This window comes from Marmota marmota, unplaced genomic scaffold (assembly GCF_001458135.2).
Source record: "Marmota marmota marmota unplaced genomic scaffold, marMar, whole genome shotgun sequence".
In the NCBI taxonomy this organism is placed as follows: domain Eukaryota; kingdom Metazoa; phylum Chordata; class Mammalia; order Rodentia; family Sciuridae; genus Marmota; species Marmota marmota.
In genome coordinates this window covers 31,388,451-31,415,941 of record NW_026000005.1, presented here as the reverse complement: position 1 = coordinate 31,415,941, position 27,491 = coordinate 31,388,451, and the positions used below count along the sequence as shown (strand labels likewise).

Below are 27,491 nucleotides of genomic sequence, written 5' to 3'. Positions count from 1 at the left end.
TCAACACATAGTCACTTAAGTGCCTACTATGTGCTAGGCAGACTGATAGGCCCTGGGGATATAATGAACACAAGACCCAGTCTTTGTTATATAGAGCTCACAATCCAACAGGAAAAAATAGATAATAATTAAATGTTAAAGTCATAAATTTATTCTTTTATTAATACACAACATTAAAGGTAACTTTAATAAATGGATGGATATGCCATGTAAAGGGAACACTAAACCTTGGGAATCTATTGATCCTCCTCCTCTCAATATATGTGTACACATACACATGCATACACACACTCTCCCCAAATTAAGTTATATATTCAACTCAATCTCAATTCTAACCTCACCAGGTCTTTCTATGGAAACTTGTAAAGCAATTCTAAAGTTTCTCTTTTTTATTTATTTATTTATTTTTTTAACTACACGACAGCAGTGGAAAGCATTACAATTCTTATTACACATATAGGGCACAATTTTTGCAATTCTAAAGTTTCTATGAAAATACAAAGAACCTAGACGAGCCAAACTATATTGAAAAAGAACAAAGGTGGAAGACTAACAATATCTGACTTTAAGACTCAATTAAAACTAAAATATTTAAGAGTATGGTGTTGGTATAACGATAAGCAAATATATAAATGAAAAATACAGTCTAGAAACAGACTCAGCCGTTATAAGGTCAACTGATTTTCAACAAAAGTGCCAGAAGAAATTCTTTACCTCACACTATATACAAAAATTAGCGACTGAAATAAAATTCTAAATCTTTAAAGGTTTTAGAAGAAAGTATACAAGAATACTTCTGTAACCTAAGGGTAAGCAGGTATGTATATATTAGACCGGATATTAACAGCAATGTAATAAAATAGATACAATTAAATTTCATCTAAATTTAAAACATCTGTCCATCAAAAGGAGGCATTTAGAAAATGAAGAAGCAAGCCATGGCCTGAGAGATAATATTCACAATTTTCTGACAAAGGACATGTATATTGAAGATACAAAGAATTCTTATAATTAAATGGTGAGAAAAACAAACCTATAAAAAATAAGCAAAAGTCTTAAACACATCAAAAGCAAAGCACACATATGGTCAATAATCACAAAAAATTGTTCAATAGCACTTATGTTATAAAGAAAATTCACAAGATGATAATACACAATCATTAAAATAGCTAAAAATTAAAATACTAACAAAACTCCATGTTGGTGACTGTGTAGAGTAATTGAAATTCTCATATATTGCTACTAAGAAAGATGGTCTAACTTGTTGGAAAAGGGACTACCAATTTCTTACAAAGGTCGACATCCACAATTGATCCAGAAATTCTATTCTAAGTTTTAATTCAAAAGAAATGAAAACACATCTCCATGAAAGATTTGTACATAAATGTTCATATAAGGTTTATTCATAGTAACAGAAACAGCCCTAAGGAAATGTGGTATATATTATACAGCAGAATACTACTCAGTAATAAAAAGGAACAAACTACTGATGCATGAAAAAGTTATAGGTTAACTGCACAAACTTTATGCTGAATACAAGATGCCAAACACACAAAAGAACATTCTATGATTCCATTGTTGAAGTTCTCAAAAATGCAAATCCAATCCGACTTAGAAAACATCAGTGATTTATAGGCCAGAAATGATGGTGAAGGGACACAAAAGTAATTTCTAGATGGAAATCATATATTCTGAATATATTATATTTAAATGTGTGGGAATTAAGTTTGTCAAAAATATAAAGCTAATATTTCCACATTTTAAAGTAAATAAATGACAAAAAATTATTTTTAAAAAGGCATTATTATATAATGCTTACTTTCTTTAAGTTGTGTAATAAGATCACAACATGAGATCCATCCTTTTAATAATTTTTTAAGTGGAAAATACTTTATTTTGCTTGACTGAAACTTTATGACCATTAATTAGAAACACATTCTCTATTACCCTTAGCCCCTAGCAACCACCATTCTGTTTTATGATTCTATGAATTTGACTATTTTAGGAACCGCATATAAGTATAATCATGCAGGATTTTTCTGTGATTAGCTCATATAAATTAGTATAACATTTTCAAAGTTCATTTATACTGTCACATATTATAGAATTTTCTTCTTTTAAAGGCTAAATAATATTCCACTGCATGATTATACCATGTGTATTTACCCATTTATCTGTCAATGCACATTTAGGTCATTTTCACATATATGCTGTTGTGAAGAGTGATACTGGGGGTGAAAATCTCTTTATGGATACTGATTTTCATTCTCTTGAATGAATGCCTATAAGTGGTATTGCTGGATAATATGTAGGTAGTTCTATTTTTACATTTTTGAGGATTTTCCATACCATTTTCCATTGGTAACTACACAGTTTGCATTCCCATCAACAGTGTGTAAGATTCCAACTCTTCTGTATCCTTACCAATACTTTCATTTGGGGAATTTGTTTTATGACAATAACCACCCTAAGAAATATGAGGTAATTTCTCATTTGGTTTCAATTCCCATTTCTCTGATGATCAGTGACACTGAACATTTTTTCCATATGCTCTATTGGTCATTGAAGAGACTGAGGGAGAAGGCCATGTGTAAACTTCGGGAGATGGAACTCTGGAAAGGGTAAAGAAAAGTATAAAGAACATATGGTATTCCACATCATGTACAACCACAAGAATGGGAAGTTGTACTCCATGTATGCATTATATGTCAAAATATATTCTTCTGTCATGTGTAACTAAAAAGAACAAGTAAAAAAAAATTTAAAAGAACATATGGTGGGGACAGCTTGGTTTGTTAAGAGACAGATTAGCATAGAGACCACAGTGGCTGCAACAAGCAGGTTTTTGTTACTTAAAAGTCTTTGAAGAAATGTCTATTCAAGTTCTTAATTTATTTTTCAATTGGATTATTAGGCTTTTTGAGTTCTCATATATTTTGTAAATGAACTCCTTATAAGCTATATGATTTGCAAATATTTCCTCCCATTCTAAAGGTTGCCTTTTCATTTTGTCATTTCTTTGCTGCATAGAAGGTTTTCCAGTTTGATGTTGTCCCATTTGTTTATTTTGAGTTTTTTTGTTTTTTATTTTTTTTTTTTGCCTGTGCTTTTGATATCCTACCCAAAATCATTGCCAATTACCAGTGTCATAAAGCTTTTCTATTTTCTTCTAGAAGTTTTATGGTTCAGTTCTTATAATTAAGCTTTTAATCCATTTAAGTTGATTGTTTTGTGTAGAGTGTAAGACAAGGGTTTGAATACATTCTTTTGCATGTAGACATCCACTTTTTCCAATACCACTTGTTGAACAGACTTTCCTTTAACCATTGTGTATTCTTGGTACCCTTGCAGAAAATCAGTTCACCATATAAGCATGGATTTATTTCTAGGATCTCTATTCTATTCATTGATGTATATTTTTGAGAATTTAAAATTTAATATATGTAAATAAATTTTGACTTTACTTCTATAAGAAAGGCCACATTTGGCTATTTATTCAGTGTTATGCTGCCAAGGCTAATTACAAGGATAATCCAGATAATGATGACGGTAATGCTATTTTATCCACTCAATATATATTGTATACCAAGCATTATGTTTGTTACAGTATAATGGATAAAACAAGCACCATCTTTGAGCTCAAGTTTACAAGACTCTAGAAAAAATGAACAAGTAAATAAAATGTCTATCTATGTAATCATAAACTATATTGTTATGAAAGGAAAAAGTGCCCTAACACAGAATGCTGATTTAACTGTTATTGAGTACTCATTATGTGACAGACACTGTACTACACAAAAGGTAGAAAATACTACCCACTTACACATGAGGAAACTGAATAATAATTAAATTCTTCTCTTTAATAAATGGCAAAACATCAAGTAGTTGTGTTATTCTAGACACAATACCTGATCAGTCATCTGTTCTGAACCAAAGTTTACATGGGGGCAATAATGCAGAGATTAATGTCAGCAAGTGTTGTCCTTGAAAGAACCTAATTGTCCCATATGAAGCTTGCCTGATTTAATTATCACTATGCAGTTAACCAGTTAAATCAATCCATAAGGTTATGCCAAATATACTGTTCTCACTGTTTCCATAATGTCCTTCTACCTAGTCTATTTTCCATGCAGAAGCCTGCTCACATTATGATTCTACTCAAAATCGTTCCTTAGCTTCATATTCCACTCAAAGAAAGAAAAAAAAGCAAAGTTCTATCAAAGGGGCCTATTACTAACCCACTTGGTGAAACCAATATGGCCTCCATGCTAACTCTCTTCTAGCAAAGTAAGTTGTCCCCACCACATATTCTTTTTAAAAAAATATTTATTTTTTAATTGTAGTTGGACACAATACCTTTATTTTACTTATTTATCTTTATGTGGTGTTGAGGATCAAACCAGAGCCTCGCGTGCTAGGCATGTGCTCTACCGCTGAGCCACAACCCCAACCCCAAACTACATATTCTTTACACTTCCCTTTATTTACCATGACCAGAACTCCATCTCCCCAATTTACACATGGCCTTCCATAGTCTCTTCAGATATCTAAGAGGACTTCCTCCACCACCCTACATGGAAAAGCACCCCCACTGACCTCTGTCTCTTTTGCCTATGTTACTTTTCTTCCTAGCAATTACCATTGATAATTGTTAAGTTTGTTGATATCTACATGTGTTTGGTCAGTGGTTATCTTATTGGACTAACAGAGTATAAACATTGTGGAGGCAAGAAAAGTAAAAGGAGCCTATTGAAAGGTAGAAAGAGGGGCAGAACAGCATGCTGCCACAGAAGATGAGAGAAGATAGGGATAAAAAATAGAACACAGAAAAGGAAAAGAGACTTCTATATTCATCAGCAAAGAGTACTTCAGTGTTCAAGAAAGCCATGTGAGAAAAGGTGATATGAAAGCCATACTACAGGAAGTTAAAGAACAAGTACACGGGCTCTTTCAGAAGTTATCAAACTCAGTTTATGCACATTGTCTATCTTATAAGAAAAAGACATAAAATGTAAATGAAATTCGGCAACAAGATCAAGCAAACAGGTTTCTAATTAAAATTCAAAGTAGTTACTTATGGACCTCAGACTAATCTGAATCTTTTAGTATGTCAATTTTCAAATAAAGTTTATGAAGTATTGCCTTAATTGTGAAAGATATTAGAATTCTAATTATATTTTCTATTTTTCATCCAATCACTAATTCTCTGCACATGTGAGGCTGATCACTTTACTCCTAGATTTCTGCATTTAAGAAAACAATTAGTCCATGTTTCATTAGAAACTGAAGTTATACTCTCCTTTTGCAAGAAAGAGTATCACATATCACTTATAACTTACCAGTATCCAAAATGTAATATCCTTTTGCCTTTGCTATAATAATAAATCTTTTCTAGTAATAATTTTCTCCTTAAATAAACTGTAAAAAACATTTCTCAACAATTATTTCCCAAATTTAGTATTTTAGGTAAAAATTTTTATTTGTAGCAAGTATAAGGGGAAACACTATTGCTCAGGATTGAGAATACTTATACCATGGACAATCCCTCAAATCAATTACAGAAATTCAAATGATATTTTTTTTTATTTTTAATTTTTTATTGTGGGTTGTTCAAAACATTACAAATTTCTTGACATATCATATTCCACACTTTGATTCAAGTGGGTTATGAACTCCCACCTTCACCCCATACACAGATTGCAGAATCACATCAGTTACACATCCATTGATTTACATATTGCCATATTAGTGTCTGTTGTGCTTTAGCATGAAATATTTCCTCTTTTATTTCTTCTTCCATACTCCATTATTGCTGAACTTCAAAAATATTAATGATGTGACAATTTTTTTAAAACCTAGGATGACAACCTTTAGAGATATTGATAGTAATAAGTGACATTTCAAAGCACTTTGCAATTTCACACAGCTCTTTAACATAGATTGTCTCATTTAATTATCACATCATTCTCTAGGACTTAATAATGTTATCCATAATTACTCCCAGTTTAACAATAAGAAAACTGAGTTAATAAGTGGCAGAATATTAGAAGCTAGATAGTTATGTTCATTACTCTTTCTATGGTTACTCTCTCTCAGATGCATACTAAATTTATAGCTATGAATTTCTATTCAGTTTTCTCAATAGTTCATTAAATGCTACCAGTACAAACTAGGATAATATATGACATATCTGTAAACTAACTCTTTTTGCATTTTAAATATTAAATATTTCTAAAATATTGTACTTATAAAATTATCTTAAGAAACAGCCTAATCCTAAAATGGCAAACATTGATCAAATTCCATCAAGAGAATCATATTTATCACTAACTGTTATTGGAAAAATATGCTCATATGTCAAATTGAAAATCCTGGGTGTTGAAACATTACAATTTGGAGCAAGCTTGTAGCATGGTAAGACATAGTTTGGGAAACTTTTTACAAAATTTCATTCTACATTTTCTGAGAATGTATCAGGTTACTTCACTAAAAGTATTGTGATGTACTTTATCATGCTTAATATTCACTCAACAAAGTAACAATTAAACATCTTTAAGAGTCAAGCCGCTTTCCTTCAAATCTACCATGTCAGGTAGATTAAAGCAAATACATATTTTCATTTTCTAATTTGTTAAGATTTTAAATATACTGAATGAGATAAAATTAAGGAATAAACATGAACCACTGAAATAAAAATTATAATTTTATATTTTAGCAAACAAGCAAAATGTCAATTGAATGGCAACTGTTCTAATTATGGCTTCTTTTAACATTAAAGTAATAATTTGCATGAGTGATAGTTTACATAATTTTGATTGTTATTTTCAAATGCAGTATTCAATAAACATCCAGCAATCAATGATTATTTAATACTACAGTGGTAAAACGCACTACATAAAGAGTCTGTATCTCTCCAAAAGAAAACTAGCAAACTCAAGCCATAATTCAAAGGAAATGAGGAATTAAAATAGTATGCCAGGCATCACTGTTGAAAATGTTCTGTAAAATTTCTAGTATACTCACAAGGTACCTATTCAAAATCGCTGTAATGTCCAAGCAAAGAGTAGACCATTTCTGAGATATGGAACCAAAAATAGAGGGAATGATAATTCTAGAAACATATTTTGGTGAATCATTCATACAAAACTCTATAAAATATAAAATTCTACATAGCACATCCACAGATAATATGAAATATATATACTGGGCAAAAACAAACCTGGCAAAAACATTTCTACACATTCCTAATAATTGAATACATAATCATAGAAATTATTTTTCATGTACTGATACTTTTTAAAAGTAGAAGCTTACTTTAAATGCTTACTTTATTTTGCAATTCAGTCATGTTTCTTCTCATTAAATATTTTTCATATATCTTAAAAATATATAATTATAATATGTCATGTTAAGGTAGTTTTAGCGTAAATGTGATTCTTGAACAGAGAAAGCCTCATCTTAAATGTTTAATCAAAATGAATGAATGAATAATGAGCTTTCTTCCATATGTAAGCAATGATTTTTTTTCATATAACATTGGCTCACATGAGTAAATTCTCCCCTGTCAACATATTCACATATTTCTTTGCCAGAATAGTACTATCTATTATTGTTCCCCAAAACTGCTTGTCTTCCATTAACTTTAGGAGGAAAAAAATGTGGAAGAATTTGGCTTCTGATAAGTTTCTCCTCTGTACATAAATTTATGTCAGGAAATTACAAAAAAAAAAAAAAAGATTTCCTTTCAGAAATTTTTTATAAGTTTTTAGAATAAAATCTGTGTTCATAAAAATATGTTTATCATTTTTATTGAATGAAAAGTTACAAAATATAAGGCATTATTACAACTTTATCTAAAAGTTACCCACACACACATATATATATTCATACGTACATAAATGTATTTACATATATATGTACATTCACTGAGAAAAGTTCAGAGCTGTTTAAGAAAATGCAAACAGTGGCCATGTCTTGGGAGGTTTACGCAGTAGATGAAGAGTTCAAAGCCAGCCTCAGCAAAAGCAAGGTGGCTAAGCAACTCAGTGAGAACCTCCCCCAAAAGAAAATACAAAATAGGGCTGGGGATGTGGCTCAGTGGTCGAGTGCCCTGAGTTCAATATCCAGTACCCCCAAAAAAATAAATAAATAAAATGGAAACAATAGTTAGCCAGGTGAGTAAGATTATAGATAGTTCATTTTTCTCTCTCTCATTTTTCTTCATGCAACAATCTTGATAATACAAAATGGTGAGTTTCATTAGAGCATATTTATACATATAAATACAATTTAATCAATTTCACTCATGTCAATATAATATTTCTGAAGCAGTTTTAGGTTCACATAAAAATTAATCAGAAGATCCTAAGATGTCTCATATGCCTCCTATCCCTACACATGCATAGCCTACCCCATTTTCAACATCACCCAACAAAATGGTATATTTGTTACATCTGATAATCTACCATCCCCAAGTCCATGGCTTACATTATTCCTTTGGGGAATTTTTCAAATATCTAAATTCTTCTACTAAGAACAAACTAGCTCCTTTCTTCCACTCTGTTTTTTATAATTTCATTATTATTTCAGAAATTAGCTTATCTTCATGGAAGAAAATTTTACAAGCTATAAAAAAGATTGTCAAGTACAAAGGGAAGTGACTTATAGCAAATTTAAACATCTCCTACACAACAGTCTGCATTCTACTCTGTCAGTGAATTTCAATTGTGAGAATTCTGGTCATCTGGTTTAATTAATTTGCTAGTAAAGCTTTTCACATTTTTTATAACTACAATTTAAATATAATTCAGCTCTCCAGAATAAAAGTTCTCATGTATTACACATCAACTCTATTCAACTCATTTTTATTTAGTCCAAAATGAAAAGGAAAAAAAAAATAGTCATTTAAAAATAACATACTCAGCTGCCTGTTTGATGTGCTTTAAGTCTTTCTTCAAATTTTTGTTCTCATTATCTAAAAGCATAATCTGAGTGTAGACATCTGGAACACTCCCAACAGTTCTAAGTTCAGTTATCCCCTTCTGTATTAACTCATACCTAGAAAAAAATCAAACAAACGATTTTGTCATTTCTCTCCACTAAATTACCTTAACTCACATGCAATTAAAAAAATTAAGTCTCAGTGAATTTTATGGTAATCAGTTGCCATATTACATTTATAAATTAAAATGTTAACATTCATAATATATTGTTAAAATAAAGTATTAATGAATTGCTAGGTACTAATACCATCATGGTATATAATAAGGAAAGAGATTTTACTCTGAATCAGATTGAAGCTATGGGAAGGATTTGAAACAAGTAACACTGATCAGACTTATTTTATAGATAGATGAGTAAGTTGGATGAAACAGACTGGAGAAGAGAATGCATTGAATCAGAGACTAATTAGTAGGCTGCAGCAATAGTCCAGGAGAGACAGAATAGTGAGTGAACAAAGTGGATAGCAGCTGAGATTATAAGAAGTGCTGTCCAGGTAGAGCTAGCAGGATTCTCTGATGAATGTTGTCAGATATTAGAAAAGGAGAGAAGTCAAGGATGACTTCAAGGTTTCGGTCTATGCAACACACAGCCATTTACTAAGTGGGGACAAACACAGTAAGGATGGGTGATTGGAGGAATCAAGGAACTGTTTCCATTTGTGGTAAAGGTAACATGTCTAGCAATCAAGTGAAGATAAAAGTTAGATATACATGTCAAGAGTTCAGGGAAAATGTCAAAATAGGCAATTTAAATATGAGAACCATCAGTATATAAATGCTACTTAAACTCATGAGACTAGAAAAGACTAGATAGACAGTGAATGTAACAAGAAAAATGATAAAGTCCCAGGACTGACCCATAAAACACTCCATCATTTCAAAGTTGAAACTACCACAAGAATTCAAAAGAAAGAGAGGTCAGTGAAGTAATACAAGACTATGAGAAAGCTGCGGGCAAGGGTCAGGTGGAGAAATGTTTGAATAAGGAAGAAACAAGCACTGGTGACAATGCTGTTAGGAGTTTGAAAGAGTACTGAGAATCAAATACCTGGAATTGGCAATGTGAAAGTTACTGAAAAAAAACGTTTACTCAGCTAAGCATTGGGATAAAAGGGGTTGGGAAATAAGAAAGTGGCAACAAATTTTTTCAAGGAAACAAGCCATTGAAGTATAGACTAGGAAATTAAGATGAACTTCAAAGAGGATGTAATAAAGTTCAGGTGCTTCATTTTTCTTTTTTTTTAGAATGTATGAGATATTATTACACATCAACAAGCTTATGGGAATGACCCATAACAGAGGCACAAAAATAATAAGAAAGAGAGAGACAAATACAGGAGGGATAATGTCCTTGAGTAGATGAGAGGAGCTAGAATACAGTTAATAAGAACAGGGCAGGACACAGACAACAACCTTCATCATCTATGATAGGTAAGAAGAAAGAAGGCCTGAAGACACAGCAGCAGGTGGTTAAAGGGGGAGGTGCTACTCTTTCTCCTTTTTTCTCAATACACTAAAAAGAAACATCAGAGAATTATTGATAGGTTCTAAAGAATTATAATCACTATACGCAACAATCGATAAAGCTAAATAAAAAAACAAACATAGAAAAACATTTACATAATAAAAGTATTAACAAAGCAATACCTACAAAGGTTATTATAGGTAAGCTAAGTAACAAAAATATTTTAAATTAGTATTTTCATATTACAAACCATAAATTCACATTGAATTTTAATAAGTAGTTCTCTATTTTATGATATTTATCCCATCTGATAATAAAATACCTGCAAAAAGACTCCTATACAATACACTGAAGGTTAAAATAGTTATATCAATATATGGTATTATTTACCACAATTTATTAAAAAAAACAGGTAACCATTTAATCATAAATTCAATATTTTATCTGTTTTTGAAATGTGATTTATACTTATCTCAAAAGAGAAGACATAGAGGCTGACTGAAGTACTAGACCACAAAGTTTTTCTAACCATAAAATTGGTTTTTAGCATCTTGCTTTTATGTAGTGCAGAAATAAAAAATTCACTAATGAAATTATATCTGTGAGGACAAAAAGCTATTTAACAGTTGTCCTCTAAATTAAATATCATGTAAATAAAATAAATGTGGTAAGAGAAGCAAAAATCAAACATATGACATTTATCATAGGGCATTCAGAAGTCATTCATCATACAAAATTTCTTCCATGCATGAAAGAAGAAGAATTAAGACTTCAAAGTCACTATAAGTAGTTGGAAAATTTAATCTCAAACTCCAGAAATACAATTCTAAAAAAATCCTACATTCTCCTAAGATTTTTAGCTTTGTTTTGGTTTTGCATGTATGTACAGTTTTATTTTATTTTATTTTTTACAATTCAATTTTTTTATTTCTTACATACATGACAATAGTGCAGTGCATTACATTCATATTTATCCATTCATAGCACAATTTTTTGTAACTCTGATATAAAGTATGTTCATGCCAAATTATGCCATTATATATGAGCTCTCTTATGTTTTTGGCATACAATTCTTAATACACCTTTATACCACTATTTATCATATCTGTTTGTATATAAAGTATGTTGACACCTAATTCACATCTTCATACATGTATTTTGTATAATGATGACCGTCTGCAGTTTTATTTTTAAGAAATAACCTTGGCATACTACATATGCAGCCACATCGATGTTTATAGCAGCTCAATTCACAATAGCTAAACTGTGGAACCAACCTAGACATCCTTCAGTAGATGAATTGATAAAGAAACTGTGGTATATATATACAGAATGGAATATTACTCAACATTAAAAGAGAATAAAATTATGGCATTTGCAAGAAAATGGATGGAGCTGGAGAATATCATGCTAAGCAAAATAAGGCAATCCCCAAAAAACAAAGGCCAAAAGTTTTCTCTGAAATGTGGATGCTGACCCATTATGGGGGGTCAGCGGGGCACGGGGGGTACATGGGAAGAATAGAGGAACTTTGGATTAAGCAGAGGGGAGTAAGGGGAGGGAATGAGGCATGGGGATAGGAAAGATGATGGAATGAGATGGACATGCAGGAGTGGTATTACTCTATATCGTGTACAACCAGAGAAATGAAAGGTGCTGCTCCATTTGTGTACAATGACTTGAAATGCATTCTGCTGTCATGTATAACTAATTAGAAAAAATAAAAATAAAAAAAGAAATACCCTGGCCCTTTTATTTCTTCCTTATTCTCTCATCATTAGAATAAGACTGAAAAAAATGTTCATTTAGAAAAATATTGTTATATAACTATTAGAAAACAAAATTTATTCCCAACAAAACTGCCAATAAAATTACATTAATCTGCTCTGTATTTACCATAAGTCTATAAACTACTTGAAATTATATGTAAATGGAGAATAGGTATGCATTTTCATGAGAAATTAGAGAGTTTTTGTAATATTTGTGTACATAACAAAGAGTTTTAGATCACCACCACAAAAGACAGACAGCATGATAAAATACCAGCAAAGATATAAACAGTGTCAGACTAGACGGGATATATAACCTATGATATAACATAGGTTATAAAAAATAGGGAAAAGGTCATTTAAACAGAAGCATCAAATGAGAATTTTTTTCTCTTGTTTTCAGAGTTAGGAAAGTATTTTACCAACAAAGGCAAAAATCTCTTAATTACTGCTAAAACTAAGTATATTGGAATTGCCAACTCCATGAGAGATGGCCCTTCACAGGAAACATATATAGTACATTTGAAAAGTTCAATGCAAGTACTATGATTCTTCAGGCCAACATGGAAAATAGGCACAAATCTGAACTCTAAAATCAAGACATCTCTTAAATTTTTTGTCTCTTGTCAAGCTGGAAAGTATCTTTCTCATTTTTTTCAAGACTCCCTTGTACAATTCTACAATCTAGCATTGTGGTTAGAAGAATAGTCTCTAAGATGCATCTAGCTTGAGTTGACTCTGCCAATTGCTGACATTTACTAAGGCAGATGTCCTAGTGATGAATGAGTTTACCATTTCCTCATCCATAAAATTGATGATATGTTAGTAGCTATCTGCTACATATAATTGTTGGGAGAAATGTGAAATAATGCATAAGAACACACTATATCAATAAAATGACACAAAGTAAATTTTTAAGTGATAAGCCTAAGGCTTTATCTTTTAGTATTTTAAACCCTTCACATTTAATGAATGCTCTAGTATTTTTACTCTAGATTTTAAACTTAATATTCACCTACAAGGCTACCTTCTTGATATCATAGTACATAAATATATGAAAATATATTTACAGGGCTCAAATTTAGCATATTACAATACAATTACAAGTTAACATGACAGAAGAGTCAGAACATTCCTGTGTTTAGTTCTTAAGTGACACATAACCAAAAGCCAACTCATCAACTGAAGAAACATTGATAGATTTAAATGATGAAGGAACAAGTAGTTGTGTAGTATTTACTGAGTCAGTAATCTATACAAAACACCACATATACTTCCTATAATACTGGGAATGTAAGGGCTTTTTCAACATAAGTTTTAATTCTAGGCTCTGCCTTTGTTACCTCACTATCCCTAGAAAATTGTAACTATACTGCCCACAATTGGATAATTATATATTATGCCAATTTTTATTGGCTGAAAGCTGCAACATATATCTTTATAAACTAAAAAAAAAAGTATTCTTAATTTACAGTCTCTTCTATAATAAGTAAATTAAATTAGTAATTAAATGTTATAAATAATCATCCTATTACCTTTGATAGAATTTTTACTAACACCCTACCTTCACTGAAATGGTAGGAAAAGAGGCCAAATTAGAAAGAACCAAGGATGAAAATATTAATCAAAAAATAAAGAAAGACTAAATTAAAAACTCTGTTTTCAAAGCATTAGCTGGAAAGAGAGAAAGAGTCAGAGAAAGTGTGCTAATAAAAGGGAAAGGCAAAGAAGAGCCAAGAATGTACATTAAGAGTGAATGAATACTGAACACATTAACACCCAGGAGAACAGTCCAGTTACGAAGGGAGGTAGCTGACATATGCCGCTCTTTGATTTTGCCCTCCTCCAAGGTAAATTACTATTCTCCATAGAGTATTCCTAAAATAGACATAAAAATAGCATTGACTAACCCCAGAATGAAAATGTTTTGGTGATTCATAGAGCAAATTCCTAATACATTCACATATATATTATAAAAGGCAGGGATTGAAAACTCTTTTTGAAAAGGGCCAGAAATTTAATATTTTAGAAATCGCAAAAACTGCTTTGCAGGCTATATAGTCCCTGTTGTGACTAGTTACCTTTTCTTTTGTTGCATGAAAACAGTCACAGACAAATACCTAAAAGATAGATCATGGCTATATTCCAATAAAATTTTGTTTACGAAATCAGGAGGGCAGGCCAGATTTGGCCAAAGGGGCTTAGTTTTCTGACTCAGTACTTAAAGGATTTACTACTTGAGAATTGAAAGACATAAGTCAAAGTTTACTGCCCAGTTTTTTGTTTTCTTTTGCTTTTCACAAATTAACAACAGGAAAACATTGTTTGGTTTCCTTTTGCAAGATCAAGTGAATTCAAAGCAAAGATATATACTAGTGGTTTTTACAGTAAGAAAAATGATGAAAATAATACATAAATATCCCATAGTACAGGAAAAGGTTTCTGATCAAAATGAAAATGTTTCATGTGAAATAATTATCCAATACATTGCAGATATAGCAGCTAGGGATTTAAACTAGCAGCTAGAGATAAGGTTAAAATTATCTTAACTACAATATTACTAAACCTATATTATAAAAAGACACAGTACATAATTGTTACCTTCTAAATGCAACATCACACTGCATCCCAATAATCACATAGTTTCCTAAAATGTCATCTCATCAATTCAGAGTGATCAGTTTTAAAGGATGATAACAATTATCTAATTACTAAAAGTCTATTTGGATGGATATTTCTCTAAGGGAATCATTTCACACTTCACACTGGCCTAACAAGTTAAGTACCATGCTTCCTAACACACATTCTTAGAAGACAAAAAAGTAATTGAATCATATTAATTTCTCATTTAATTAATCACTTGCAAATTAATCACTGACATACATTTATAAAAATGTATTTTCTAATATATCTATAATTATTTCTTCAGAACATTTTTTAAATCATTCACACAACTTGCAGTTTTAAAATAAGCAGTATTATTTTTCTACCACCAAACTCAATTTTTTTCTTAGACTGTATTAATAAAAATTGGTTCTCATTAAATTTATTCACATTCAATATGATTAAACAGTGAAACCAATTATTCTTATATGCATGTTCTCAGTATATGAGATGTGAAAAAAAACATAAAATTAGAATTATATCACAACCAGATTAGTAAAAATTGCAAATTACCTCAACATTTAAAAATCAGGATTTAATCCAAAACAGTATAGATTAATCTGTATATATCTTATATATGCATATTTTATTTCTCTCTTTCTACAACATACAATGATTATTAAAAATCAAAAATATTTCAAATCCAGTCATTTAATATTATTATTTTAAAGAATGCCAGGAATTCAAAAATATGCCTGGTGACCTTATTGTTATTAGCAAAGGAATAAAACCGCATGCCTGCTGATTTTCATAATCAGTAAGTTACTTAAATTTTCAATTATAACAGAAAAATCTTATTTTTAGATAATATTTGAAAATACAATGCCCCTTACTTCTAAACGAAAGACTATACATTCAAAAAGAATCAGGTACATAAGATGGGAAAGGCAGTTGTTTAACAATTCATAAAGCAAGCAATGTAGTACTGTTAACAGAATGTTAGTGTAGGAGACAACACCATTAGTAATTACACAAAAACAGTAGGAAAATATTTCATAAAAATATTTTTGTTATATAACTCCAGGAGATATTCAATTTTCTTAATATTTTTAAAGATAATTAAATTTGAATATTTTAGAAAGATGTTTAATAAAATTTCTTGGCAACTATACATGATTGTGTATCTGTGCACTTACATGTTTATATGAGTGTGTGTTGTAGTTTCAAAGGTGAAGATAGGAAAGGTTTCTATCTGTGTAAATTGCATCACTTCACAGTCTTTTAAGGCAGTTGAACATGCACACAGTAAATGCTATTACCATTTCTAGAGAACTATTTACCCACAAAATTGTTTACCATTCAGATTGAAAGCAATCAAGAGTTCTGGTCATTCCCATTTTGATCAGAAAATTGCAGAGAAAGTCTTCTATTACTTCAGGAACTGCATGCCTTGAAGGAAGAATTGTTTTCTGCTCCTGAAATAAAAATGTAAAATTATTAATTCTGTAAACATAAATGCTCTGATTAGTGGTACACATAGGTTTTCATTCATTCATTCATTCATTCATTCATTCATTCATTCATTTTTTAACAATTTTTCTTAAATATTAGATGCCAGGGACTATTTTAATCCCTAGGCTTAAAGTACTGATGAAAACAAACAAGTGTCTGCCCTCATATGTGACAGTCATATGAATGAAGACAGAATATGGATGACTAAATAAAACATATACAACATGGCAGAGAGTACCAAGTGCTGGGGGGCAAGGGTAGGGGTAGAAAGCAAAGGCTTAAAGATAGGGAGAGGCAAGCTTAAGGCAAGAACATGCATGGAAATAGGGAGTTACCATGCATCATTTGGTAACGCCCTATTTGGTGGAGGAAGACTGCACTGAAATATGAGGTTTGAGTCATAATCTCAAAAAAAAAAAAAAAAAAAAAAAAAANACTAAAAAACAAAATTAAAAAAAAAAAAAAAAAAAAACTCAAGTGCTGAAATCCAGAATGATCAAAATTCTTAAGGTATAAGATCCTGAAGGACCAAAATCCCAAAAATATAATTCTAAAAATGTTTTAACTCTTTAAAAAGATATTTATTACTTTTTTAAATGATTTAAGAAACAATATCATGACAGAACACATCAAAGGCCACTTTACACAATAATATAGGCAACAATAACAAACATTTTTATTAGCATAAACATTCAGGTATACTAAGTACAGTTGTACAGGTATAACTGATGTAAACAGACAAACTTATTCATAATAGGTTAAAAACAAAAGGTAGGCTGGGGTTGTGGCTCAGTGGCAGAGCACTTGCATGGCATGTGTGAGGCACTGCGTTTGATTCTCAGCACCACATATGAACAAATAAATAAAATAAAGGTCCATCAACAACTAAGATCATATTTTTAAAAAGCAAAAGATATAAATATATACCACTATAGTTAGTAGTTATGTGCACACAGTTTTATAACTGTAATCATATGAAGTACCATCATGAACAATCTCAATCTTTGATGAAATCAATAAAAAACCAGAATGGGTCACACAAACACATATGTAGTCACCCAAAAGCTACAATCTCAAGAAACATTTTTCACAAATACACATGTATAAAAAAGGACATCAATTCATTTATTTAGGAAGTTTCAAGGTTTTTACAAACTTGCAATGCTTATATACAAAGTCAATAATGTTTTAATGCACTTTTGCAAAGCCAAACTTCCAAAAAAATAACTGTGTAAAATGAATTAGTTATCTAAAAATCTTCACAAAATTTTGACGTCCAATACTATAAATCATATGAAGATGAAATACAAAGGACAGTGAATACTAAAAATATAATAATGATGTTAACTTAAAATAGTGGAATGGAAAAAAAAGAAAAAAAATTCAACATGAAAATACACATTACAAAGATAGATTATGGGCAACTGCACATATGTAGTCCATAGGATCTAGAAGATTTTCATAATCATTAAGTCTATTTTGAAGTCTTTCCCATGATGAAGACTGTTGTTTTAAAGTATAGCTCTCAGAGAATATGTTCACATTCATTTTCTATGTGGCACTGCTCTTTTCTGAAGTTCTTATATGATTTGATATATTTCATCTATGTTTGATATCACTGAGATGAACACTCACTATGAAATTTTCCCACCTCCCATGCTGTCATATGTTATTGTGGATACTCAGAAATCCCTTCTTCATGCATTCATAGAAAGACCACAAATTTGGCAGAAATGATACTGGTGACAGTACAGCAACATCATTGTAAATGTGTCTTCTTTTTTTCTTCTTTTTTTTTAAATTTTTTTATTTATATGTGACAGTGGAATGCATTACAATTCTTATTACACATATAGAGCACAATTTTTCATATCTCTGGTTGTACACAAAGTATATTCACACCAATCTGTGTCTTCATACATGTACTTTGAATAATAATGTCCATCACATTCCACCATCATTTCTAACCCCATGCCCCCTCTCTTCCCCTCCAACCCTGCTGCCCTACCTAGAGTTCGTCTATATCTCCATGCTCCCTCTCCCTACCCCACACTGATGTGGCTGTGTCCCTTTAGTATGCTGTTTTTAAGTCCTCTGGATACAGACTGAGGAGAGGGATAGCTGGGTCAAATGGTGATTCCATTCCCAATTTTCCAAGAAATCTCCATACTGCTTTCCATATTGGCTGTACCAATTTGCAGTCCCACCAGAAGTATATCAGTGTATCTATTTCCCCACATCCTCACCAACACTTGTTGTTTGTCTTCATAATAGCTGCCCTGTAAATGTGTCTTCTTATCCTAAGACACACATAAATATTTCCAAGCCAATCAGTAACTTCACTGGCTTCTCAGGCATTTGTGACTTTCATTCAGTGAAAGTTCCTGAAATTTCATCAGATAGAAGAAAAGCCAGGGTAGACAAATTATGAATTTTTAAACTGAAGTTTTCATCCTTGCTATATTGTATAGCCAATAAACCTGCCTAACTTTTCTACCAAACATATTAGGCTGAATGGATTTTTTTTTTACTTGAGAATACCTTGAACTTCACTTTTAGATCTTTGATTGCACCTGATTCCAAATATGTCATTATGATGTGGTGATTCAATTAAGATATGTTTCTTAGTGAAAAGTCTACCGTATATCTCCAAACAAGCATTTAGAAAGTGCTTCACTTTGTTTAAGATCCAACACAGGCATGAACGGCATATAGCTGATTTTTTAAAAAATATAAACATGTCTGTTTTGCAAATGCCATCAGAATTATGATCAGCACTGGATACAGTGCTATATTAGCACAAATCTAGACAAAAAAGAATGACTTGTGTTTCAGATGTGTGTCAGGTAGAGCAAAGACCCTGAGGCAAGAGTGTGATTGGATTCTTTCACTAAGGAGGTGAGCTTTCCCTTCCAATAGCACATAATACACTTAAAAGGAGGAGCGGGTGGATAATAATGTAGGGACCTTTTGATTCTCTTAATTTTATTATTTTTAATATATAACAATTTTGGTATATTTATTTTTAGAAAAACTATGGAAGAAATGTGTGATTGAAGAAGCTATATTCTATAATGAAAGTAAGTACTTCTATCAGGAGTCAGCTAACTGTTCTCATGAATAAAGTTTAAGAGAACACAACTATGTCCATTTGTTTACACACTGTCTATGGCTCTTTTACAGTACATGAGACAGCTGAGTCGTTGCTAGAGACATCTGATGGCTCTTTTTTCCATTTACCATATTGACAGAACATCTTTTGATAGCTAGCCTAGAAAAATGGAGATATTTCAATAAGTGACATACAAAATCAGATAAATCAAGTATATCACATAAGCCACTGTATAAATAAAACAAATCAAGTAATGGGTAGTTTCTATCTCTTCCTGAACATATCTGAAACACATACCCTGAAACACTCACATGGAACAGAAATACAACCACCTTACCTGCTGTGGTTCTTACTTATACATATAAATGTATATCAGGATTAGAGGTGTTAAGTAAGAACCATAGTTGAGTCTCCTTAAAAACCCTCATTTACTTATCCAAGATAATTATATATTGATTTAACTAACAATATAAATATATTTGCTAGTTAAATAAATATATAAAGGAGAAAAGTACTTCGATTATCTTGGATACATAAAAGAGGGCTTTTAATGAGACTCAAGTATGGTTCTTATTTAACACCTCTAATCCTGATATACCTATACCTTAACCCACAGTCCTTCTGTATTTACACAATATACACACACACTCCAAGCTATAATGTGATAATAAATGTCTGTGGAATTTTTACACAAAATATTTACTCAACATAGATTTGGTGAACATTCCCCATGTGCTAAACACTGTGAAAGTTGTGAGGAATTCAACAAGACACAGTCCTGTCTCAGGAATTGAAAGACTGCTTGAGTAAAAACTAAGCATTACAATATAGAACTCTTCTATTTATGATAAGATTAGATTACAAAGGCCTGTTCATAAATTTACACAGACATCATACACACAACCAATATGCATATTTACATAATTTAAGTAGCACTTTTATCTCAATTATACATTATTTACAACTCTCATTATGACTTTGTAACTAAATTATGATGTTAATAAAACTCCCCAGAATAAGCACACAAAAAAGCAATGAACACAAACTAGCAAAAATGTGCATCACTTTACAGATTGCTGAATTACTAAAAGTATTCTACTCTTATGGACTCAGAAATCTGAAGATAAATAAAAGTGGCTCTGGCCAAGTACCTTCATTTCACAATGACAGTTCTAAAGCTGACATTTTTTAAGTAGAGTTTTCTATGTTATGTCACTATTGATATAGTGATTTGCTAGATAAATCAATATATAAAGGAGAAAAGTACTTCAGTTATCTTGGATAGGTAAATGAGGGCTTTTAAGGCGACTCAGGTTGACTTTATAGAAAACAAGGAAGTTCAACTTGCAAAGAAAGAGACATGGAAATTCAAGGCAAGAAAAAGAACTGCAGCAAAGACAAGGTGTGACAGTTCAATTCATTTGTACTCAAGATCTTAACAGCAGAAGGACAAAAGATATAGTTGGAAAGACAGCAAGCATATAAAAAAGTCAAAGGCAGGTAGAAGGGTGGTGACAGTGAGGATTTAAGTTTTAAGAGATAAATTCAAATCTGCATTTGGAAACATCATTTAAGCAGGAGAGAAGGAAGCACAGTTGCATGCAGTAGCTCACCTGAGAGAAGACAAAACACAGGTCCAAGAGACTAAGTGAGGGATGAAGATGAGGAAAAGAATATGAGAGATGAAGACAGGTAGAATTACACAGAAGTACTGACTCACACATACCAAAATTATCTTACTTTGAACTATTTCTAAAGTCAGTGGTTTCCTCTGAAAACTGATGTTGACCAGTGAAAAAAGAAAATAACATTAAAATACAGGTATTCTCACTCTGTCTCAAATTAAAAATAAGAAGGGCTGTGATTTGGCTAAACACCCCTGGGTTCTAATCCCCAGTGCCAAAGGGGGTAAAAAATCCAAGTGGTCTTAAAACATAAAACTCATTTTATTTGGGAATTCCATCACATTCATTCCTCAATTCACTTTAAGCCAAATATAACAGCTTGGCTAGTCTATAGGTAAGGCTTTGAGCACAAGGAGCCTGGTTATTTAAATTGAAATTAAATGTGTACCTCAAGAGAATGGAAACTTACTAATGACAAATAGTTCTTTTTATTATGACTTAGCAACTGAGCCTATAAATAAAGAAAATTATTTTGTGTATTTAATTCATTAACACTATGATATGCAAAATTTGAAATAATTGCACTAATCTCACATGAGATCAAGGTCTAAATAAAATGAATCTAAATTTACTAATCCTAGACTACTTTTCTTGTTAGCCAATATATTTCTTACCAAGGATACTAAAAATATCTTAGGATATAATTCATTAAAACTTATTAAATTTTATAATCTCCAGAACACTTTTATACTCTTAAAAATTGCCAAATTCTCCAAAGACTATTTTTATATGAGATTATATCAATCAAGACTTATCATAAATTAAATTTTAAAATATTTATTTAATTTATAATAAAAGATTTACATGCTAACATAGATTAACATATTTTTATAAAAAATAACTACATTTTCCAAAACAGAAAATAATTACTAAGAAAAGTGGCACTGTTATAAATTAAAGCATTTTCTCAGTATTTAACCTGTTGTGGTATGTTGTCTTAGTTGAGCTATATGAAGAAAATCCAATCTCAGGCAGATGGTTAGAAAATAGAGAACAAAATAAAAACTCTGAGAGGGTTCTGGGGACCTCAAACATACTTCCTAAAATACTTTGAAAACTACTGGAAAATATGCTAACCAACAATATGGCCTGGGTTAGTCATCAATTAGCCTTCTCCAAAAATACTTGAATGTTCTATAGAAATGCTTAATATCTACCTAAATTCTTAGAAGAGAAGAAGGTGCAAGAAGAGGAGGAAGAGGAAATAAAAAGGAGAAAAGGAGGAAGAGGAAAGAGAACCTGTCAGGAAATCTCACATTTATATGAGTTGAGTACCTTACTACTATTATCTTTAAAGATTAAAACTCTGATTTTATAAAACTTGGAAATTATTATCAAATGGCAGCAATATAAAGGACCTTTGAGACTGAACCTCAAAAATTAACAAAACAACCAAGAACCAAAGAGGCTAAAGAATTATTCAAAAAATGACGATAGCATACTTATAAAAGGCTCACAATTTAGATGGGGAAACCCAGCTAAAATGGAAGTAGTACTTTCTTTTCATACAATTACATGCATATATCTCAAGAATGTGCACATACTTAGAGAAAGAAATGTATGCGTGCATGTGTGCTTACATATGTATATATTCCCATCTTATATTAAGACTTGGAAAAGACTTCAGTTTTAAGAAACAATAAATAGCATAACTTAACTACCCAAATGTTAAATTAATAACATATCCTATTATTTTTTTTCAGGAATCACTTCAAATATAATTTTAAAACATTTTATTCAGAATTCAGACCATGGTACCTACTAAAAAAACAGGCAGTGTTTCAAATACACAATTTAGGGAAAAACTGATCAGTAGATAACTAAACTATAATTAGACAGGAAGAAGAAGTTCTAGTGTAGTACTGTGTAACATAGTGACTACAGGTAACAATAATATACTGTACATTTCAAAAAGCTAGAAGAAAGACTTAAGGTTTTACCAAAAATAAGTAATGTTGAGGAGATAGGTATGACTACCCAGATTTAAACATTACATGCGTACAGATTCCAAAACACCATATTATTCCACTAATACACATAATTTTTTATGTTTTTGTCAGTTAAAAATAATTTTTTTAAAAATATGCTTCTAAAATAAAGCACACCATCAATTCTCTAACTTGTAGTCTATACACCAATTTTTAAAAAAATTATAATAACTTATTTAAATATCAACTTTTTAAATCTATTAATATCTTAATAAGAATATTTACTGTATTTCTACTTAACTTTTCTAATAGTACCATGACATTTTACTTGTTATCTTTAATGTAAATGTTTAAATATCTCATTCCTACTGCATCCTCTAACATATAAGAAAATATATCTTGTTTATGACCAATGTAATACGATAATGAAAGAAAAATGATTTTGTAAGAAATAAATATTCTTTAAAACAGAAATCCCAAGCCACAAGTCAAAGCTACTTTTTGGAGATTAAAATAAAAAATAAATTATAAAATATCACAAATATATTTATGATAAAATGAATCCATATTTAATTTTAATAGCATAAGGGAAACTTCTGTGAATTTTCCACATAGCACTGTTTCTCTAAAGAACCAAAGAACTCAAAACCATGTTGAAATAAAACTAAATTCTATAAATCCATAGAAGTTAATTCCTGCAAGGTTATGATTTTTAAAAGCTTCTGAATATAGATGGAAGAAGAATTATAGATATTAGGCTCAATAGATATGAAAGATACTACAATTTACAATATTTCTTCCCCAACTGTCCTCTTTTGATTATCTTTGCATTTACAAACACATTTGAGCATGATAACAGATGCAAAGAAGCAAATTTACAGTTTGATTTCTATTTTTTTCTTTCCATGATTTATTTACTCATTCACTAACTCAACTATTTAGTGCCAATTATGTTCAAAGCACTGTACTAGACATATCTACTTTCCCAAATACCAATACAAATGAGTGGTACATAAAATATTTTTAAGAATCCGTCTTTATATAAATGATGCAAAGCAAGAGTAAGATGATTGGGGCTGGGGATGTTGCCGCAGTCCGGCTGCAGCAAAATAACCGGGGGGTGACGAATAACTTGTGTACGTTGATACAGCAGGAGTGGGAGCCGTTTATTGCAGGACAGGAGCAGTATTTATACATTCCACAGAGCTTATCTAATTAGCATAAACTAGATACATCAGTCAACCAACCAGGAATCTCTACACTTAATGGCTCGCTTTTGTTACTTCTCAAACCACTCCCTCTGGCATTTTGCCAGGCACCATCCAGACTTGTTTACGAACTCTAACATTCCCCTGGCTAAATGCCAGGTGTTATTTTGACTTGTTTACAGACTCTAACAGGATGTGGCTCAAGCGGTAACGTGCTTGCCTGGCATGCGTGGGGTGCTGGGTTCGATCCTCAGCACCACATACAAATAAAATAAAGATGTTGTGTCCGCCAAAAACTAAACAATAAATATTTTTTAAAAAAAAAGAGTAAGATGATTGATTCAAAAGTTGTAATTCATTCAAAAATGCTCTATCTTCAAACTATTCCTATAACTCAGTAGCACATACCTCTAATTCCTACTTGGGAGGCTGAGAGAGGAAGATCACCAGTTCAAGGCCCTCTCAAAATTTAAAAAAAAAAAAATGGCCTGGGAAAGTAACTCTGTGGTAGAACACCTCTAGATTCAATCCCCAGAACCACAGATAATAAATAAATAAATAATAAAACTATTACTATTAATTAATGCATTGAGAAATTAAACAGACTAAAAAGTCTGTGTAGTAGAAGACCTCACTTGTGGCTACCTAGAAAGAACTTTTCTAAAGGATAGATTAGAAAATGCAGTTTACTATGAGATGGAGCCCTCATTTTTAACAGTATAAATCAATTGTGACTTCATAAAATCTTCCTCATGAGTTTTTATTTTCCCAATCTGACTAAGTAGATAATTAGGAAAGGAGGTTAATTCTAGATTAAGCAAATCTATCAAATATGGAAAATTTGAAATAGGACATAATATGGTATAACGTCTCACATATTTTCTTACCCTGAAGAAGTCAAATTTTCAACTAAACAAAAATATCATTTTTAATTAATTAATATTTGTATGAAAATATAAAGCTCTTAAAATATTTTTGGTAGCATCATTAAATTATTATAAATTTTAAATGTTTTTTTAATTTTATAGCTATGTCATCAGTCTTATGTGTTTTGTTATTAAAATCAAAAAGCATCCTATATCATATTCCTTAATGAAATTAGTTTGCACACCTTACAAGAAGATCTTATAACATATTAAGCATTCCCTAAAAGCTGAATATTTCTATGAAAAATAGATGCAAATGTTTATAAAGCCAGCTGGATTAATATGCATATAATACCAAATTCTGAACATGAGTGTTGAAATTTTTTGGTTTAATATCCATGAGATTAATCAGAGTTCTGAAGGAAAGTATCTCTTGTTGCAGTCATGGAAGAGGGGTCATGATGTGGAGGACGACAATACAAATGAGAATAAATAAGACTGCTTACTTTAAGTAAGGATTAATGACAAAATGAAATGGAAAAAGAAAACATAGGAGATAAGCATCATATAACAAAGTACTTAAAGTTTAAATGATTTTTAAAACTTCATATAAAAAGTATTAATGCTAAACTATAGGATACAATAGTATTCAATATTGATACTCACCAAAATTTGAGTATCTGTAGCCTGCTCTTGGACTATCTGAATTGCTTTTGCCAGATCTTCTTCACCTTCTGGAATACTGAAATTGTCATCTGGTATCTAGATTACAAGGAAGAAAATAGGAAGAGAGCAGAAATATAAAGTGACATAAAATAGCTCCCTCTTATTGATAGAGAATATGTCCTAAGACATTCTACAGATACCCAAAACCACAGATTGTACCAAACCTTATATGTGCTATATTTGTTCCATACATACACATATGTAATAAAGTTTAATTTATAAATTAGGCACAGTGAGCAATTTTAAAAACTAATAATAAAAATTATAATAATATACTACAATAAAAGTTATTTAAAACTTATGAATTATTTATTTCTGGCATTTTCTATTTAATATTTGTGGACCACAACTGATGATGAGTAATACCACAGAAATTGAAACCACAGATAAGGAGAGACTACAGTATTTCATTCCATAAATAATTCTTCTTCACAAACTAAAGCATCAAAGAAATAAATATATAAAAGACATCATATCATCCTAAAGATGTATGAAAAATAGATAACAGGCAGCTTTTATTCCTTATAAAAGGTCATTCAATGTCACTTCTAATAAATTCAATATTACCTACAGACAACTGCCTTTATCTATAAAGAAAAATACAGTCTAACAGTTCTTCTGAAAAAAAAAATGTTAGATTATCTTAATGCCACAAAACTCTTCCAATCCCAGGTTTTCTCCAATATTTTTCATAACAACTAGAAACAGTAAATCTCTAGTTTATTATTTTAAAAATTTCACTGAATATTAAATTCTTAGAAGAATGCAATGGATAATAATTATTTAAGGATACTTAACACTAATCACATCCTTCTTATGTGCTAAAAACCATTTTCAGCCCTTTGTATTAATTCCATTCAGTAACTTCATATGGTACATATTATGTCCATTTTGACAAAGGTCTGCCTCCTTTGTTTGACCTGTCTATTGATTTTCCAGGTAGCATATTGCCAGGCTTGCTTTCACATAGTTTCATTCACAGCTTCTGTCATCTAAAAGTTACTTTATTCTCTGAGTCTCAGAAGTAATGATAGGTCTCATGGGAACACTTAATTAAAGGAAAGGTTTGGGACAGGAAATATATTTTACAGAAGTACAGTTAAGCTGGAAGGCGGCATGAGTCCTGAGTTCCAGCTGGGTAATGGGAATATGGGAATTCCTGCCAGTAACAGAATAGATGATGGGAAATGCTTTCTAGACAGAGATGACTGTCTATAGCACAGATCCACAAGGCAAATGATAAGGAGCTGAATCTGAAGAATAATTAATAGAAAACATAAAAGAGCCAGATATATTATCCAAACTAAATGTTTAACTAAAATTTTCCCATCTTATTCTTAACCAACTGATAATAGGTAGCTTCAGTTTAAAAACACAATTGCTAGACTGTGGAACCAACCCAGATGCCCTTCAATAGATGAATGGATAAAAAAAATGTGGCATTTATACACCATGGAGTATTACGCAGCACTAAAAAATGACAAAATCATAGAATTTGCAGGGAAATGGATGGCACTAGAGCAGATTATGCTTAGTGAAGCTAGCCAATCCCTAAAAAACAAATACCAAATGTCTTCTTTGATATAATGAGAGCAACTAAGAACAGAGCAGGGA

At 31.1% G+C, this 27,491-nt stretch overlaps 1 protein-coding gene across 20 annotated transcripts in view; it reads right to left on the bottom strand.

Annotated features, from left to right (window-relative positions):
• The window catches only part of Spag16 (sperm associated antigen 16), a 925,858-nt gene that overhangs the window by 879,087 nt on the left and 19,280 nt on the right, over positions 1–27,491 (bottom strand). For 16 of the 20 annotated variants that reach the window (XR_007349468.1, XM_048808489.1, XM_048808487.1 and 13 more), the window contains 3 exons: positions 25,818–25,913; positions 16,197–16,315; positions 8,920–9,057 (listed from right to left, as the gene is read on the bottom strand). Coding sequence is in view for 17 of the 20 variants with exons in the window: in XM_048808489.1 (XP_048664446.1) it covers positions 8,920–9,057; positions 16,197–16,315; positions 25,818–25,913 (353 nt within the window). In the remaining 3 variants the exon portion in view is untranslated. Of the gene's footprint in view, positions 1–8,919; positions 9,058–16,196; positions 16,316–25,817; positions 25,914–27,491 lie in introns of those variants that run through there. The other 4 variants (XM_048808488.1, XM_048808490.1, XM_048808493.1 and 1 more) reach the window with 2 other exon arrangements.